Genomic DNA, 19,247 nt, shown 5'->3' on the forward strand with positions numbered 1-19,247 from the left:
CAATAAATTCTGTGGTTAGATGATATGATACTATGACAAATACGTACATTAAATGAGGAAGAGGAAGACTAAAGAAGACTTGATTAGTAACAATAAAATTAGATAAAATTTATTTAAATATAAATGATGATATAATAAAGTTACTGTTGTGTGACCTTATGGTCACGGATTTAAGTCGCGGAAACAACCTCTTGCAATGCAAGATAAGATTACATATGATAGACCCAATGTGGTATCATCCTTTTCGGGACTCTACATTGGCAGAAACTTTGTGCATTGGGTTGCCCTCTATAGATGATATAACAGGGGATAGTATTCAATGACATCGGAGAATCCAAATATCCGACCCCATATAGTTGGATAAGACTTGGTTATTATTATTGTTGGATACTTTCTTTATAGGATAAATTGAATAACTATTAAATAATAAAAAGGTCAAAATTTCCTCTGAATCCCTTTCAAGATCACTTTACATTCCTTTATTTCCAAAATCATCTTCAAATAGGAAATTGATAATGATTATGTTGATATTTGGCTCTTATATAAACAATTTCTCATTAGATTTTCAAAATTGAAAAAAAAAACTAAAACTTATCAACCCAACCTAACTCACTAGCCCTAACAACTCCAATGAGTTCTTTTCATTGTTCACAATTTTCACTATAGTAAAACAACAAACACATATTCACCAAAAGATTTTTAATCATTATATTTGATAAAAATATATGTATTCTTCCAATTAAACAACCCAAATTTTTATACTGGAGTTGTGAAGTACCTTGGCCATTATGGCTTGGTTGATTATGCTATGTATAATAACATGAGTTTAGCCTTCACCGTCTCCCCCTCAATGATGCCATTTCTATTTTTAAACCATTCCAACACTAAATAGAGCAATGCAAGGCCTTATTATATATAAAAGACACTTATTGATGAGTTTGCCAAAGCGTAGATCAAGCAAAGGGGCATCCTTATTTTACTTATCACTCAAATTTATTATGATACACTCAACAACATAAAGAGCTCGGCAATGACACTCATTGCACATTGAGCCTCTTGCACGCCCAATGAGATCGACTAATGGCCGTAATGAACATAACAATGTGGCTAGTGTTGAGTTAAGGTTGCTCTATAATGACGACAATGTGAGTCGTGCCACAAGTGGCACAATTAAGTGAAAGACAAAAAGGATCAATCAACAATAGGTTTTTTCGTCCTATTTGAGTAGAATTAAAATGGTGGTTGAGAAGGAATTCTCATTTGCCCACTTATTCTTTCTCTTTGATCCATCTACTCAAGTAAACGACATGAAAGGTGAAGGATGAAGAATTCAAATATTCATCTTTTCTTATTTCCATTTACCCAATTATCCATCTATGTAAATAAAAATGGATTGTTTAATTTATATCTTTGAAGTATGTTGTTTCCAAGGAATCAAATACTGTGTAGTGCTAGTCGGCACAGACATAATTTTTTGTTTCACCATAGATCGACAATGACACAGTGTAGGGGAGACAATTGCGACCTCATGGTGTCCACTACTAGGTCGCGGAGACAACCATGAGGCTTTGATGTCCATTGCAAGGTCGTAGAGATAGCAGCTAGATAGCTACGATCTTGTGGTGTCCACTGTGAGGCTTCGGTGGTCCACCTCGAGGCCACGGTGGTCTACCTCGAGGCCGCGGTGGTCCACCTCGAGGCCGCGGTGGTCCACCTCGAGGCCGCGGTGGTCTACTACAGAGATGGTTGTCACATCATGGTGTTCACTGTGAAATAGTAGAAATAGCTGTGAAATTGTGGCATCCTTTGCAAGGCCGTGGAGATAATCACGTCGTTGCAATGTCCACCGAGAAGCAGCAGAGATAGCCGTGAGATTGTGACATCCTTGTAAGGCTGCAGAGACAATCACGTCATTACAATGTCCACGCGAGGCCGCGACATCGTGGAGGTAGTTGCGAGGTCACGATTGCTTCTTCATCCGTCCAAAGTGTAAACAATGAGGAAAAAAATATCTTTACCACTTTAACAATGATTAATTTTTTCTATCTATCATGAAAACTCCCTCTTAAAGGATGGTTAATTTTTCCCCCTCTATTTATCTACAAAGTAAGTAGAAAAAAATAAAACTTTTTAAGATAGAAAAAATAAATTATTAAAAAAATAAAAAAAATAAAATATAATATAATTTTAACTTATATACTACTATGAATTAAATTATTATATATAAATTTAATTTAATTTTAAATTGATTAAAAAATATATAAATTAAATTAAATTTAAATCTACTTGATCTTGCCATATTTATTTACTTTAGATTTTAACTTTTCCTAGATTAACTTTTAGTTATTAAGATTAAATACTTTACGAGATAATATCAAAATTTGAACTCAACTTTTAATATCTCACAAGTAATTCAATAATAAATATCTATAATAATCAAATATTAATAAAAATATTTTTTAATTAATATATTTATATTTAGAAAATACTGAAATCATATCAACACGACATGATATAATATTAAAATCGTATTATTTCAGTTATAAATCAAAATTTTGGCATGGTTCGAAATTTTAAACCTTGAAACATTTAAGTTTTTGGTGTGGACTGTGGATCTCATCTTCTTTTTCTTTGATTCATCCACTCAAGTAAACAACATGAAGGATCGTGGGTGAAGAATTTCAAATATTCATTCTTTTTTCTTTCCATTTTTGCAATTATGCACTTAAACAAACATGATTAATGAATTGCATCTCTTTCGTGTAGTTTATATGGATCTTATCACTATGTGAAAATGAATTAGTAAAATACTCAAATTAATTGAATCACTTTTTTTCTTACATTAATCGGAGTTTTTTTCCCACTCCAATCAATTACATCCATATTTTATGAGATTGGGATTGTTATTGATATTGGTCGATTAGAAGTGTCAGGTATTAGCAATGAAGTTGACAATATTGGGCATGACATTAACTCAATTAGTAACATGATCAATGGACACAACTTCAATGTAACACAACATGACTCGAATTTTAAATAGCAACATATATTGATTGGTCTGATTACCAAGTAAAATTAATTTTGTCAAACTTCTTATGATGTATATTTTTTATTATTTAATTATTACTAGATCAGGTAAAATTATTCTTAATAAATATATGACATTTATTTTATTTCATATTGTTTTATGTTATCGTGAATAAACTACTCGTTTATGGCATGATTAACACCATTTGTCTTGAATTGCCACCACTAATGGGTTGTGTCAAATTGATAGGATAGGTACGTGGTGAAATGTAAGAAAAAGAAAGCATATCAAAATAAAAAGTTAATCTACAAAAGATAAATTTATGCACATTCTTATAAATATAGCCATCTAAATTTTGCAGGTGGGTCTGATATGTAATTTTAAAATTATCACCAGTAGCACCAGTAGCTGTTCGATGTATTGAATTTTTGAAGCACAGGTCAGTTGAGCTAGTTCCTAATATTGGGAACTTCAAGGGCTACCTAATTAGTAGCTATTTGTTATGTGATATGATGCCAACAAATTAATAAGATGGGGCTAGCAAATAGTTTAATTGCGAATTAATAGGTTAGCAAGAATCTGGGAAGTGACATACTTTTAGTTGTCAAACTGATAGTTTGGTATTTTGCTGCTAAGGAGGCTAGATCAGTCTTGGCGGAGAGCCTCAAACTGATTACTTGTAAGGACTTCTCTATGTTGCTGAATGGACAACATTGTTTGAGAAGGATGTTCGAATTTGATGACTCTAGGGTTGCATGGTTTGCCACATTGTGTGAGGATCGTATCTACGCTGGAGGGAGGGGTGACTAGCGTGTATAATTTTTATGAATTGATAATAAACAATAAACAAATAATTAATTAATCAGTGTAAATAGTGGAAAGAAATTAACTAATTAAACAATTTAAACTAAGTTAGATATGCAATTTAATAATAGTTTGCAATTTACTAACTCAACTAAATTTGCAACTTCCTTAACCAATCTTAATTTTACTAAATAAACAAATAATAAATTTAATAATTTATGATAATCAACCTAATAAAGATGGCATGCTCAACCTAATAAAAATATAAAGATTCTTATAAATGATCTCCTTTCTAGAAAGCTTTTGAAGGTGGAGAAAAACCTTTTTAACATAAATCTAAGTTAAGCACAAGAGCATAAAAAGTATAAGATGTACTCAAGTATGAAGTTGCTGGTTGAACTTCAAGAGCATGAACTCAACATATTGAATTGTGATGTGAAAACCAATGCCTCAAGTCTCCTTTTATAGAGCCCTATCTAACACTGATTGGCACTCTTCCGATCGACTTTCCGATTGCTTGGAATATGTTGACTTAGCTACAAACTTGAATTACTTCGACATTGGATCAGGATAACTATGTGGACTCCGATCCCCTGAATTCCCTTCGAGCGACTGGAGCATGGTCAACTCCTATCCTTGATAGTCTTCTCTAGATCATTGGATCGCACCTTCTTCAGTCGCTTAGAAGCTTCTCCGGTAGCCCAGAAACTAAGGTCGCTCAGACCTCGCTCCGGTCTTCTCAGTTGGAACTTATCTTTATCAGGTCGCCTGGACACCTCCGATCACGGACACCTTCCGGTCGCCTAAAACACTAAGTAGTTTCCTGCAATATAAAGTTAATGCACAGAATGTACTAACACAATTTATAGGTTTCAAACAACACCTGTCGTTCGAAACTTAACTTACCTCCAGGACTTTACTTTTATCAAATGTTCAGCTCCCCGTTGACCCACCGGCCCATCACCTAGTACCCACTAGGACTTTCACCACCTAATGCTCAGCTCCTCGCTGACCCATTGAGACTTTCACCACCTAATACCCACTAGACTTCCACTATCATTTCCTAGTACCCTACTAGGATTTTCCACTAACTACTTGGTTTTTGATCACCTAACTTTCCAAGACTTTTTTCATCCATCAAATTACTTGCACACTTGACACACTCATTAGATCAAAAGATAATCTAATTTTAAACTCATCATACATCAAAACATCGATTCGATGTAATGCTTTATGCACCAACAGACTATAGCATGCACTATTTATTTTGGGTGTGATCTGAAATTTTGTACTGTGTTATGTGGTACAGTCAAAATGTATCATTTCAAAATTGTTTTGAAATTTAAAATTACTCAGCACACGGGAATATAATGTCATAAAAACATTTAAGTTAACAAAGAAATCTAGAAGTAAGAAGTTTTTTATTTTAAGAAAGTGAAAACTTCAAGCTAGGTCGATTCTCATTTGGGTCCTACAAAATAAAACATGCTCATATATCAATAAAAATACTATCAATTAGAAAGGATTTGAAGTAAAGATCAAAATAAACCCATGTGAAATACGATATAAATACAGAATTAAACACACGAGATGATTAAAAATGCCAAGTGTTCCGGCCAAAAACCGGGATGGTCAAGCCACCAGTCAACGAACGATCCGACGGGTGCCGCTTCCTAGTGGAGTTGGAGGGACAGGGTGATGAGGACCTGAAATGCACTTGAACAGGCGGTGAGAGGGGTGCCGGGAAGTCCCGGCGGGCCACTCCGACGCTCAAGTCAGTATTCCGTAGAAGGATAAATGAAAATGTAAAAGAAAAAGAAGAGTTTAGAAGGTCGAACCAGCCCTCCAAGAGGGAGAAGAAGAAGAGCTTCCTTTCCGAAGAAGAGGTGAGAACCTGAAATGCATAGCCCGTCGAGAAGAAGAAGTGTCCCTTCTTAGAGGAAGAGGAAGAAGAAGAAGTCCCCTCGCGAGAAGAAGGAGATGATGCCCAGGAAGAAGAGGACGATCCTCATGCTTTCCCTTTGCTAGAGCTCTCCCTTATGTAGGCACACAAGGAGACCAAATCTGACATATCTCCTCTCCTCTTTCTTCCTTTTGGCATTATGTGCAGGAAAAAGAGCATCTTCTATGACAACTTTATAAAGGCTGTCTGGGAACATGTGTAGTTTGTTGAATCCACAAAAGACAAATGTTGACCAGTCCATTTGACTAGCCTTGCCAAATCAGCCTCATTCTTGACTCCCCCTTGACCCTTGACTTTTACCTTAGAGAAAGAGCCACGTCATTTATGCACTGGCATCACCAAGTAAGAATACAAAATAACACATCAAATTGTTGGTTATCACACCTCCACACTTTATTTCTTGTACGTCTCGGACAAGTAAACAAAACTAGAAAACAATCAAAAACTCGTCTCCTATTAATCCCTAATTAATATTTTGAAGATCATAAAAGGTAATTACTTAAGACTATCAAATTTACACCGATCAAAATATTCATGAATCTAATTTTTATACAAGTCAACAAACATGACAATTTCAATCAACTTGAATAAATTAAGAATGATAGCACCTCACAAGGTAATATTTTCGCTTTTGCTTTCATACGCTTTCATGATGGTGGAGTTTACACTCAATGCTACTCATGACATTGCATTACCATATGCTTATATAATAACTCTCTATATGCATAAATCCAAAGGATTTATTAGAGTTGTAATGTGGCCAAAAAGAAGTCAAGAAACAAGAAACATAGGTAAAACAAGAAGAGAAGCCAAAGAGAACATGAAAGTAATGGAATGATGAACGTGATGAATACAATCACGTAACATGCAGAAAAGTCTCACCCAAATATTCTAATGCTTAACTTTCTTTCACCCAAACAAGAAAGACTTTTTTTCTTCTTTTTTCTTTTCTATTTTTTCTTATGGAATTGGAGCACGACCTGATCGTGGTGCTAAACACTGCCTAACTGTGTTTCATCAATTTTTTCATGGGACTTATAGAGTATGGCACGGTCGTGTTCCTTAACATGACTTGCCCGTGTTGGATTCTATGGACATTTTTTTCTATCTCGAACCTCTCAGAATGGAGACGACTGTGTCACTTAACATGGCCTGCCCGTGTTGCATTCTAGGAAGCCTCCTTCGCTCAAAACTGTTAATTTGAGGGGTTTTATAAGGCAATCGCCTTACAGTTATACTATTTATTAGATAAATAGCAATTCACTATTTGAGTGCACATTCCATTTGTGTTTGATCGGGTCTTAAACTCGAATACTGAATCAGTTCTATATATATATATATATATATATATATATATATATATATATATATATATATATATATATATAGGAAATTGATCAGCCGCGCACCTTCCCTACGCGATCCCGTCCGCACCTTCTCCTACCCACGCCCACTGCCGCCGCGATTTCATCGCCGTCCGGCCATCTCCGGCCGCCGGACCGGACCCAATCGACGCGCCACTGGCCGGCGCGTCGACCGGCGTCGGTCCGGCGGCCGGAGATGGCCGGACGGCGGCGAATTTGGCCGGAAACCGAGACCACAGTGACTGGCGCCGTTTCCGGCCAAATCGCGGCCGGAATCCGGCCAAATTCCGGCCGGAGACCGGCCGGGGAAGGACCGCCCGGCCATCTCCGGCCGCCGGACCGACGCCGGTCGACGCGCCGACGAGTGGCGCGTCGATCGGGCCTGGTCCGGCGGCCGGAGATGGCCGGACGGCGATGAAATCGCGGCGGCAGTGGCTGTGGGTGGCAGAGCTGCGGATTCCGGCCGAATTCGCGGGCCGTCCGGTCACCGGAGGCCGCCGGACCGACGCCGGTCGATGCGCCGGCGAGTGGTGCGTCGATCGGGCCCGGTCCGGTCGCCGGAGGTGGCCGGACGGCGGAGGCAGCGGCGGCAGTGGGCGTGGGTCGGGTGTCGCGCACGGTTCGCGGACGGGGATTCGCGCAGTAGATCACTTCTCTATATATATATATATATATATATATATCCAACCTTTTCTTTCTCCATTAAGATGGAATCTGTCATCCTAACGATCCCAGACAATAACCTGCGCTAGTTGGGTTTTGCAAGCTAAAAATATTTATTACTAATTAAGTTTATAAAAAGAGTATAAAGTGTATTTTAATCATCTTAAATCATTATTTTTTTTTACTAATGGACTGATCCTAAACTCAAAGTATCTCCTCAGCTCTTCACCTACTCTATTACACGTGGACGGTTTGCTTTAGTTATCCAATTAGATCCAATCGATGGTTTGTCAGTTTGAAATCATTGGTTGGACAATTTTTGATAGATCCATTTTTAATCTTAATTATCCAACATAATTTACGGTTCGATTCACGATTCATCACAATTTAATATTATTATATTTAAAAATTTATAAACTAATAAAAAAATTATACTTATTTAAATTGTTTATGTATTCATTTATAGTATAGAAAAATCAAAATCCACATAGTTCTCTTACTTTTTATTTTAAAAAATTGTATTGTTACTCACTTCCGTTTTCCACTCCCATAGTATTCTTTTTTTTTTTGGTATCAAATTTTTTAATTTCGTCATTTGAAAGTTACATTCCATAGATTTTTTTTTTAATTCTGTTTCAATCGTCGAGAAATGTTTAAGATTCGAACGAGTCGAGAGACAAAATCGATCATCATTCATCCAATATATTATTGCTAGCACTGAACGTCTGTTCCACAACAACTATTGACACTGGACAAATTAAAATTTCTTTGACGATCATGGATAAGACGGGAACTGTTGAGCCTTTTATAACCACTATTTTAATATATCAAAATCCGTTTCATTATCTACTTCATTAAAATCAAAAGAAATCATACAATAATTCTAAGTATCTATGTGGAACTTAAGGATCTTGGTGGACATTTTGTTTATTCTTTAAATAAAAATTATGTTTTTGTTAGTTTTAAATTACTACTACTAGTATTTTATATTTAAAAAAATTAATTTATATTCTATAGTTTATACTATATCCTATATAAATATCATATAAATAATTTTTAATATTATATACAATATATATTCTTTATAAATATCATATAAATAAATTTTAATATTATATACAATATATATATATATATTATTTATAAATATCATATAAATAATTTTTAATATTATATACAATATTATTAGGATAAAGAGAAAAAGAGTCTTTAAATGAAATTAAATATAAAATTAACATTTCTTGTAAAATGTTCTAAATCAAATGCAACTAAATAAATTTTAAAAATATGTTAAAAATATTTTTCCTATTTCACTTTCATTGCTAATTTACAAAAGATAAAAATTCATTCTTATTATTTTTATTTAAAACTAATATTATATTATAAAAAATTATTGAAACTAAATAAGAAGTATAATAATAAAAATTGAAAACTTATTCGGTTGCATCGTTAAATACTTTTAAAATTTCACAAATACTAGTAAAAATATTAAAAATAAATATATATCAGTATTATTAGTAGTTTGTATAAAAAATAAATATAATAATTCTCTATATTAAAATGAATCTTGTAACAACTGATATATTGAATTTCAACGTATTGATACATCACGTGTAAATTTTTCATATCTCATTCCATTAGTTTTACAAATCTACCACATTATTTCATTATAAATTGATGTGAGCAGAAATAGAAAATAACAATTCTAATTAATTTAATATGATTTTGTAAAATTCTTAATCCATCTTGAAAACCCATAAATTTAAAATATGACATAGGTAATGAATATAAAAAAAATAAATCACCAATAATATGTTCACATATAAATTTAATTAGTTTATCAATACTTCCGGTATTAGAACTAGCATTATCAAATGATATTAAAAATATCATATGAGTTAATACATATTCTTCTAAAATTACACATAATAATTAATGTGAGATATTATGAGCAGTATGCGATTCATCAAAAATTCTATAAGCTAATATTTTTTTTAGATATTTCAAGAGTTATCAATCAAATGACAAGTCATACCCATATACGAATATGTTTACTAATGACTACTCCAAATATTAGAACATAAATAAACTTTATTATTTAATTTACTAAATTCTTCAATTAATTTTTTTCTTTTATTTTACAAATCTTATAATTATTTTTGTAAGTGCATTTAGCAGATGGATTAAGAGATCTTTATAAAAAATTTTAAAAGTGCATTTAGATCTAAACTAAATAAAAGATGTTATACAGAAACAAATCTAGCTAATCATTCTTATAATTTATTATCAGAATATAAAAATAAATCAGAATCAGTACTTCCACTAGTGAAAAATCTAGATAATTGTACTTGAGAACAGTCAATTTCATATTCTGTTAGGTGTTTCAGTTCTATGTGTCGTTTCAACACTTATAGTTGCCACCGACTTGAAATTTGTAGGATACATTGCAGTGCTTACATTTTGTATGCAATTCTCTCGATAGAAGACTGACATTTTCAAAACATTTAATAAAAATAGTAGATTTTAAAAGAAAACTTTCCGAACCTTAGAAGTAATTGCATTGGTACTTTCTTGTGTTTCGGGTGTTGAAAGTTGTTCGTTTTCATCATTGGTGGATTACATGTTGAGGTTGAGCTTATTTAGATTCACTATTTTCTTGCTTCTCCGAGATCAAGATGATGGAGTTCCTCGACCTCCTTCTATTGTAGTGAGAATTCAAAAGTGAAAGTCGAAAATATGTAGCATTGGAGTTGAAAGCATGTAGAATTGCGAAATTGAGAATGAGAGTAGAGAAGATATGTGTGGAAATAATGAAATGAGTTATCTATTTATAAAGTTTGGTGAGTAACAAATACTAAATTGTAGTCATTGATAAAAAAATAGTCAAATGATCTCAACCATCGAAAAAAAGACCATCCTAACAACTAAAACCGCACCGCCAGTCACACCCAAAAAAAAATCTCAAACCGATGGGTGCCCAGACCGGCTACGGTTCCGCCTCGTGAACTAGATCAATGGGTGCCCACCCCGTTTGACCCCGATTATAGGTCCGAGCTAGGTCTGAGTCAGGCCCAGCCCGGGTTGGGTTTATATCAAGCTTCTATTTTCCTTTTAATGGCATTAACAACTCTCCTTTCCAAAGTACATGGATTTTGTCATACAAATTCTTTAACAAAGAGGTAGCTTAAATTAAAATTATTGATTTTGTTGTAATTGAATAGTAGAAAGAGAGAATCATCCTATTCGTTATCTCTATCATATACCCCTTTTTATAAAATAGGTGGAGTGGTACAGAAAGAAAATATACAATGATTTATCAATCGATAATAAATCAAATCAATCACCTATTATAACACTTCTCCTTAAATGATTGATGGAAAATCCAATATTACCTCGTTAAAACCTTATCAGTAAAGCCCATTAAAAAAAATCTGAATGAAGGAAAAAGAGTACAACAGTAAATATTCCCTTGATTTCAATCACCGAAGATCTTTTAATTAATGCATTCTTATTTTCTGACGTCAGTAATGCTTTTGTGAATAAATGAGATACATTATCACTAGAGTGAATTTACTGAATATCAATATCATCTTTCTTCTGAAGTTCATGTGTAGATGAATTTTAATGAAATATGTTTTATTCTGTCTCCTTTAATATAATCTCCCTTTAGTTGTGCAATGCAAACAACATTATCTTCAAATATAGATGTCGAACTATCTTTAGTTGTTGTTAGCCCGTATGATTCTTGAATATATAGTGTCATAGATCTCAATCATATACATTCTCAACTTGCTTCATGCATTACAATTAATAATCAGAGTGATTGGATGACATTGTTGTTAAAGTTTGTTTTGCTAACTTCTATGATATAACAATGTCTCCTTGTGTAAACACATAATATGTTTGAGATCTAATTTTATGTGGATTTGAAAGATAACTTGGATCTTCATATCCTACTAAAGATGAATATGATTTTATCGAATAAAATAACATTATGTCAATTATACCACAAAGGTAATGAAATATGTGATTTACACCATTCCAATGTCTTAAAACTGGAGAAGAACTATACCTTACTAGAAGATTAATAGAAAATGTAATATCTAGATGAGCGCAATTGGTGAGATATGATAATGCATCAATTGCATTAAGATATGGTACTTTTGGACCAATGTTGTTTTTGTTAGTATCGATGAAATTAAAATATCTCCACAATGATATGATATTGTCCACTTTGGGCCTAAGCCCTCATGGCCTTGTTCTTAGGCTCTTCCCAAAAGGCATTATATCCGGTCTTCTTACCTGTAAGGATTTTCCTGCACACTTGATGCACAAATGATATTTCTTATATTGTACTCTAAATTTTATTGATGTCAATCATCAAAATTACAACTCAGGGGTATGATTGCAACAACAATCTTTTCCTTTTTGATGTTTGACAACACAAAAACTTTAGAGCACAATTATCACTCCCTTTGACAAATATCAAAATAGAAAAATATTACAAAAGGGAGAAAAGATAACATAACGAGGATGACCTTCCCCTAAAACCATGCATGCGAAAGAAAAAAAATATTTAGCACACATAAATCAAGCAAGATAATAAAAACGAACATAAATGTATATAAAAAAAATGAAAAGAGACAATACACACATACACATCAGAACATATACAAAGTGAGATGATAGCATTACTTCAAAATGTGTCATACATAAAAACACTCAAACGGTAAATGTGTCAAGATACAGATGGATAGACAGTGAGAGATAACAATCAGTCTAGATTCATAATCAAAGGATCACCACTGGCCGATGCCCCACCGGAGGTAGAAGTCAGCGGAGGAGGATGACCGGACATCCAAGGCTGAAACATCGCAGTCAAATGGGCAACAGACCATCAATAGCGTCAAGGCGATCGGTAAGCTCAAGACGTTGTTAGGTTGCAAGGGTGCAAACATAGTCCCACATCTAAAACACATGAAAAAGATCATGGGTTTAAAAGGATGAAAGATATCTCCATTGACATGAGGCCTTTTGGGGAGAGCCCAATAACAAAACCATGAGGGCTTAGGCCCAAAGTGGACAATATCATGCCATTGTGGAGATGCAGACATCCTTGGGGACCCTACAATTGGTATCAGAGCGAGGTCGCTCTTCACCGGACTAACCGCCGGATGAGCCATGATCGGGATCTATCCATGTGGATTGAACCTTAACAAAGGAAGTGGGTGGATTGTTGGGTTGCAAGGGTGCAAACATAGTCCCACATCTAAAACACATGGAAAAGATCATGGGTTTAAAAGGATGAAAGATATCTCCATTGGCATGAGACCTTTTGGAGAGAGCCCAAGAACAAAACCATGAGGGCTTAGGCCCAAAGTGGATAATATCATGCCATTGTGGAGATGCGGACATCCTTGGGGACCCTACAGACGTAACTCCTCTATCCAAGTATCCAAAGACTCAATAGCTGCCTCCAAGTAGTCGTCTCGATCCTCCTCAAATTCATCATCATCAGAGCCAACTAGGGCTGGCAAAGGTGGTGCTCCCGCAGCCTCCTCATCGCCAAGCTCGTCGGCATGATAATCGTGGTCGACCTCCCACTCCATGGTATGAAAACTCTCATAGCCTCCTCACCGCCAATGCGGTCGTAGTCAATGAGAGGCTTGATGTTTGCCCTGTCCCTAGTCACATCAATGCCTAAGGATGCAAGTCACACTGTAATGAGGTGAGGGAAAGACATGTGGATCTTCTTCTGGATAGGTTTGGTGAAGTGGACAATGCAATGAAACATGTGTAGGCCAATGTCAACATCTAATCTATGACGAAGGACATACAAAAGAAAGAGATGACTAAGCCTTATGCAAGCCTGACCACGCGTGACCAGAGGAAGCAAACATCCGACAATGATCTTATTGTTGGTTGCAAGGGCACAAATATAGTCCCACATCTAAAACACATGAAAAAGATCATGAGTTTAAAAGGATGAAAAGTATCTCCATTAGAATGATGCCTTTTGGGGAGAGCCCAAAAATAAAGTCATGAGAGCTTAGGCCCAAAATGAACAATATCATACCATTGTAAAGATATTTTGATTCCATCGGTACTAACAGTTTTTTTTATCTTTGAGTGGATGAAAAGAATCTTTCTTAATATCAAGTGATCAAACAACTAACAGATTTTTTCATCTTTGAGTGGATGAAAAGAATCTTTCTTAATATCAAGTGATCAAACAACCATTGGTAATGGCAATGGAGGTGCTTTATCCATATAAAACTATTTTAGTATTTTTTTTTTTGTGTATAAGGACATGGATGTGCTTTATCCATATAAAACCATTTTAGTATCTTTTTTTGTGAATAAGGACTGATGAGCAACTATTCCTTCTCGTAAATATTCAATTTGCAATCCAATACAAAATTTTATCTTTCCTAAGACCCAGTTTACTTGGAGGTGCGGAAAGAGAAACCGCGGAAAGATTTCCTTTGCATGCATGCATCCCTCGTTTACCTCTCAAAGTTTTTAGGAAGGAAAGGAAATTTCATCCGTCCGCGGATGATTTTTCCGTCAAAATCTATCCCCGCCAAATCGGACGGAAACACAACGGACGGACAAATTTGTCGAGCGGGAACCGCAGCCGAGGACGATGTCGAGGAACCTGATCTCGTCGCCGCTGAAGAACCTCCGCCCGCCGAACGCGCCGCCGTCGCCGAGCTCGCGCTCCAACATCTTCAGGTTCTGGTGGACCTGGTCGACGGCGGCCCTCTGGTCGTCGCCCGCGGAGGAGAAGACGGCGGCGACGGCGGGGGCGAGCTTGTCATCGACGAAGTGGGACCAAAAGCGGGCGGTGGCGCGGTCGAAGGGATTGGAGGGGAGAAGCAAGCGGTGGTGCGGCCACGTGTCGTCGAGGAAGTGGAGGATGATGGTGGAGTGGAGGACGGGGCAGCCGCGGTGGAGGAGGACGGGGAGGTTCTCGTAGACGGGGTTGTGGAGGAGGAGGGCGGCGGAGGGGCGGAGGGGGTCTTCTTCTTCTTCGTACTGGAAGGGCAGCCCCTTGAGCTTGACGCGACGGAGGTTGCTGGACGCGGTGGGTGTGGGAGTCGGCCCAGGAGCCGAGGAGCTTGAGATCGGAGGGAGCAATCGGAGGTTGCTGATCCATGAACGATGGAGAGAGGTAGTTCTTGTGTGAGGAGGAGGGTTGAGGCTTTCCTCTGTTTACTCTGCGCGGAGGAGAAGACCACGGAGATTTCCTTTCTCTCTCCTAGGGATTTATTTTCCCTAGGGATTCCTTTCTTTTCTTCATCCGTTGTATGAAGTAAACATAGCATAAATCTTTCATCTCAAATTCACTTTTTAAATAATTATCATTCTTGAGCTCTTCGAGTATTTCTATAAGATTTAGATCATTGATTTATACTTTCACGATTACAAAAACCTTCTTCCATCTTTTTTATATAAAAAAATGCACATCTCCGGGACAATGGCACAACGGTAGGACATCCGGGTTGTGACCTAGGGACCCGCGGTTCGATCCCTAGTTACGGCGTATTTGCAGGAATTTTCCTCCAAATGGAGAACGCAATCAAAGGATGCTGGGCATCTGGATTGGTAGCCGTATGCGCTTCCCGATTTATCCTGGTGGTCGGTAGGAAATTTCCGTGGGATCGGGTCGACCACCCCCAGAGATTGAGTCCACGAGACTAATTGAGATTTATTATTTTTTTATAAAAAACGCACGAACAAATATCATTATTTGTATATAACATTCTTGTAATAAATATTCACTTAAAAAATTGTACCTCATGCACCCTGATTGCTTTAATACTTTTGCGATTTTATTGAGAGCATGATCTTGGAAGTTGCATCATTTACTTCTGATGGTTTGAATCCTTTAATTATTACATTCACTTTGCTTTTTTGCTTTTTAAAATTTATTTATTTATTGCCTCAATTTCATTGTTGCTAATTAACAGGATGATTCTTCAATAATGACTTCTTTCCTATCGGAACACGATACGGTCATAAGATGTTTAAGTCACTGAGGCCATGGTGGAAAGACATTCGGATTGTGATTCAGGGATTCACGGTTCGATCTCCATCATGTATTTGTAAGAATTTTTTTCCAAATGAAAAACGCAATCAAAGGAAAACTTCCATAGGATCAAACTGACTATCTCAGGGATTGAGTTGATGAGACTATCAATTTTTTTTAATAGATTAATTAAATATTTATGATTCGAATCTTAAGTTACGGGTAGAATATTTTTCTTAATTAAAAATTTTAAACGTCAACGGCTTCGTATTTATTATCTGATGCGGGAAAGCGCGCCTTAGGATTAGTTGAGTCAAGTCACGTATACTTAGATTTTAAAAATAATAATGATGATCTATTTCCTCCTTTTCCCTGCATTGCTGATGGCAAAATTGTAAGTGAGATAAGTGCGCGCGTGATTCCACCAGCCCACTATACAACTAACAGTCTTCAATACCTCCCCGATCGTTTCGTTCAATAAATTCCTCAACTACCACACCTCAATCCCTCATTCCAGTAGAACAAGCAGAGCACAGCAGAAGAGATGGCCGGAGGAGGATTCACTCTTGATCAGGGACCGGCTGATGATTATGGAGGTAAAATAACAGCTTCTGTGATCGTCACCTGCCTCATGGCCGCCTCCGGCGGCCTAATTTTTGGATACGACATCGGGATTTCAGGTGGCGTCACGGCCATGGAATCGTTTCTGGAGCAATTCTTTCCCAGGATTTTGCGGCGGATGGCGGCGGCACAGTCCGACGAATTCTGCGTGTACGACAGCCAGGTGCTAACGGCGTTCACGTCGTCTTTGTACGTAGCCGGCCTGGCAGCATCGCTGGTCGCCGGAAGGCTCACTAGGGCCGTGGGAAGGCAGAAGGTGATGCTGCTCGGAGGGGCCACGTTCTTTGTCGGCTCCATCATCAATGCTGCGGCGGTCAACGTGGAGATGCTTATCTTGGGGCGGATACTGCTCGGCTTCGGTGTGGGTTTCACCAACCAGGCCACTCCGGTTTACCTGGCGGAGACGGCGCCGGCGAGGTGGCGAGGCGCCTTCACGGCGGGGTTCCAGTTGTTCATCGCTGTCGGAGTGGTGGTGGCCAACCTCACCAACTACGGCGCCTCCCACGTTCGTGCCTGGGGGTGGCGCCTTTCGCTGGGCCTCGCCGCCGTCCCCGCCGCGGCCATCTTTCTCTTCGCCCTCCTCATCCCTGACACTCCTAGCAGCCTTGTCGCGCGCGGCAGGATCGACGACGCGCGCAAGGCGCTTCGCCGCGTCCGCGGCGGCGATGCGGACGCAGAGCTCAATGCCCTCGAGCGCACCGTCCGCGACGCAGCCGAGATGGCGCAGGGGGCATTCAAGCGGATCGCAACGCGGCGGTACCGGCCGTACCTGGTGATGGCGGTGGCGATTCCTCTGTTTCAGCAGCTTACGGGGGTGATCGTAATCGCCTTCTTCTCGCCGGTGCTGTTCCGGACCGTAGGGTTCGGGAGCGACACAGCGCTCATCAGCGCTGTCATTCTTGGCGTCGTCAATCTCCTGTCCCTCCTCGTCTCCTCCATTGTCGTCGACCGCTACGGCCGCAAGCTCCTCTTCATGACAGGCGGCGCCCAGATGATCCTCTCTCAGGTATTTTAATTTTAAGCGTTCTCATGCTCTGTTTCTTGACTAATTTGCTTCAATCAAATTCATAAGGTGGCGGTGGCGTGGATACTCGGAGCCGCCGGGCGGGCAGCGCTGCCGCGGGGGCACGCAGTGGCGGTGTTGGTGCTGTTGTGCACGTACGCGGCTGGGTTCGGGTGGTCATGGGGCCCGTTGAGTTGGATCGTCCCAGGCGAGATCTTGCCGGTGGAGGTGCGGTCGGCGGGGCAGAGCATCAGCGTCGCCGTCAACCTAGGGGTAACATTCCTGCAGGCGCAGGTCTTCCTAGCTATGCTCTGCCGTCTCAAGGCCGGTACCTTCGTCTACTACGCCGCCTGGGTGGGCGTCATGACGGCGTTCGTGGCTGTCTTCCTGCCGGAGACGAAGGGGGTGCCACTGGAGGACATGCCGGCGCTGTGGGCCCGACACTGGTACTGGCGCCGATTCTCTATGACAAATGACGTCACAGAGACGAATGATGAGGCACCATGTTAACAATAAATTACATATCCACTTCAACCATGTTTTTACTGTCATACCAATAAAATTACATATCCAAATTGTCAATATTTAATATCACATAATAACTTTTTTATTTAATGATTCCGTAATTAGTTCGACTGCAATATTAAAAATAATTTTTTAAAATTTATTAATTTTGAAGCAAAAATAATTTTTTAAAAAATAAAATTTTCCCATTCTCTTATATGGCTCACAAAACTTTTGTTTGGTGATTTATAAATGCAATTATCGCCAAGACGCGCTGGAAAGACTGGTAGTTTAGGTTTACGTGGCCTAAGGAGGCACACATGATAGTTTGTTTAATTGATAAAAAAAATTCATTATTTATCAATTCGTATGGAATAGAATAATAATTCTACCCATATGCAAGAATTTATTTTATCATGATTAAACCCAATATTAATTATCATAAAAACTTAGTGATCTTGGATAGAATTATATTAAAGAGCACTGATACATTACATGAAAAATATAATATGAAATTCAACATGATTTACTGCATGCATGCAGTGGATTTTACATTCATGCAGTGGAGTTCATATTCTTACAGTTGAATGTGTCATGTTGAATTTCATATTATATTTTTCATATAACGTATCATTTTTTTCTATATTAAATAACCATGTCATCTATATATCACGATCCCTTCTCATAGGCCATTTAACATTAAAAATGTAGAAACTACGTACAGGCTTCCACTAGTTGTGTATCCTGTGACCATCACATGCTCAATTGTAAAAATATATATGCTTGCTTGGTTGGATATCACTGAATGCGTATAACTGCCACTTCCGTACCGAAAGAAAAGAAACCAAATATTAGATGTCTAACAATTAATATAATTAATTCAAGATTAAAGTATATATATTTATTGATTATATTAGACCATAGAAATATAAATCCACTTATCATTTAAATTTGCAATTGTATTACTTTGCACATATAATTTCGGTTGCTATCAATTTGATCGATGTTCGAGAGTTGCGTCAGACTCTAGACTTGGGAGTCGGCTAAATATCGATCGTTTCTCTCGACAATCAATCATATATATATATATATATATATATATATATATATATATATATATATATATATATATATATATATATATATATATATATATATATATATACAGGAATGATATCCTGCGCGATGAGTTTACGCAACTTCGTGCGCGACAGCCGACGTGGCGAGGAATTTCACTGTTCATCCTCCACCGTGGCCGAAACGAA

The 19,247-nt window shown here is 37.7% G+C and overlaps 1 protein-coding gene and 1 pseudogene across 1 annotated transcript; one reads left to right on the forward strand and one right to left on the reverse strand.

Annotated features, from left to right (window-relative positions):
* Window positions 1–14,327: 14,327 nt before the first annotated feature.
* Window positions 14,328–15,068, reverse strand: LOC141816357 (glutathione transferase GST 23-like; annotated as a pseudogene).
* A 1,330-nt stretch (window positions 15,069–16,398) lies between these two features.
* LOC141816356 (sugar transport protein MST1-like) lies at window positions 16,399–17,988 on the forward strand. The gene is made up of 2 exons (XM_074704150.1): window positions 16,399–17,481; window positions 17,548–17,988. The coding sequence occupies exons 1-2, from the start codon at window positions 16,399–16,401 to the stop codon at window positions 17,986–17,988; spliced, it is 1,524 nt and encodes a 507-aa protein (XP_074560251.1).
* Window positions 17,989–19,247: the final 1,259 nt, after the last annotated feature.

This window comes from Curcuma longa, unplaced genomic scaffold, assembly GCF_044706935.1.
Source record: "Curcuma longa cultivar G26 ecotype Majalengka, Jawa Barat unplaced genomic scaffold, ITB_CL_G26_1.1 contig_16275, whole genome shotgun sequence".
NCBI lineage: Eukaryota > Viridiplantae > Streptophyta > Magnoliopsida > Zingiberales > Zingiberaceae > Curcuma > Curcuma longa.

Excerpts from the sequence above, each read along its gene's own strand:
- LOC141816356 (XM_074704150.1), top strand. The coding sequence starts at position 16,399 with ATGGCCGGAGGAGGATTCACTCTTGATCAGGGACCGGCTGATGATTAT. Across the intron at positions 17,482-17,547 it reads CCCAGATGATCCTCTCTCAG|GTGGCGGTGGCGTGGATACT; the intron begins GTATTTTAATTT and ends CAAATTCATAAG.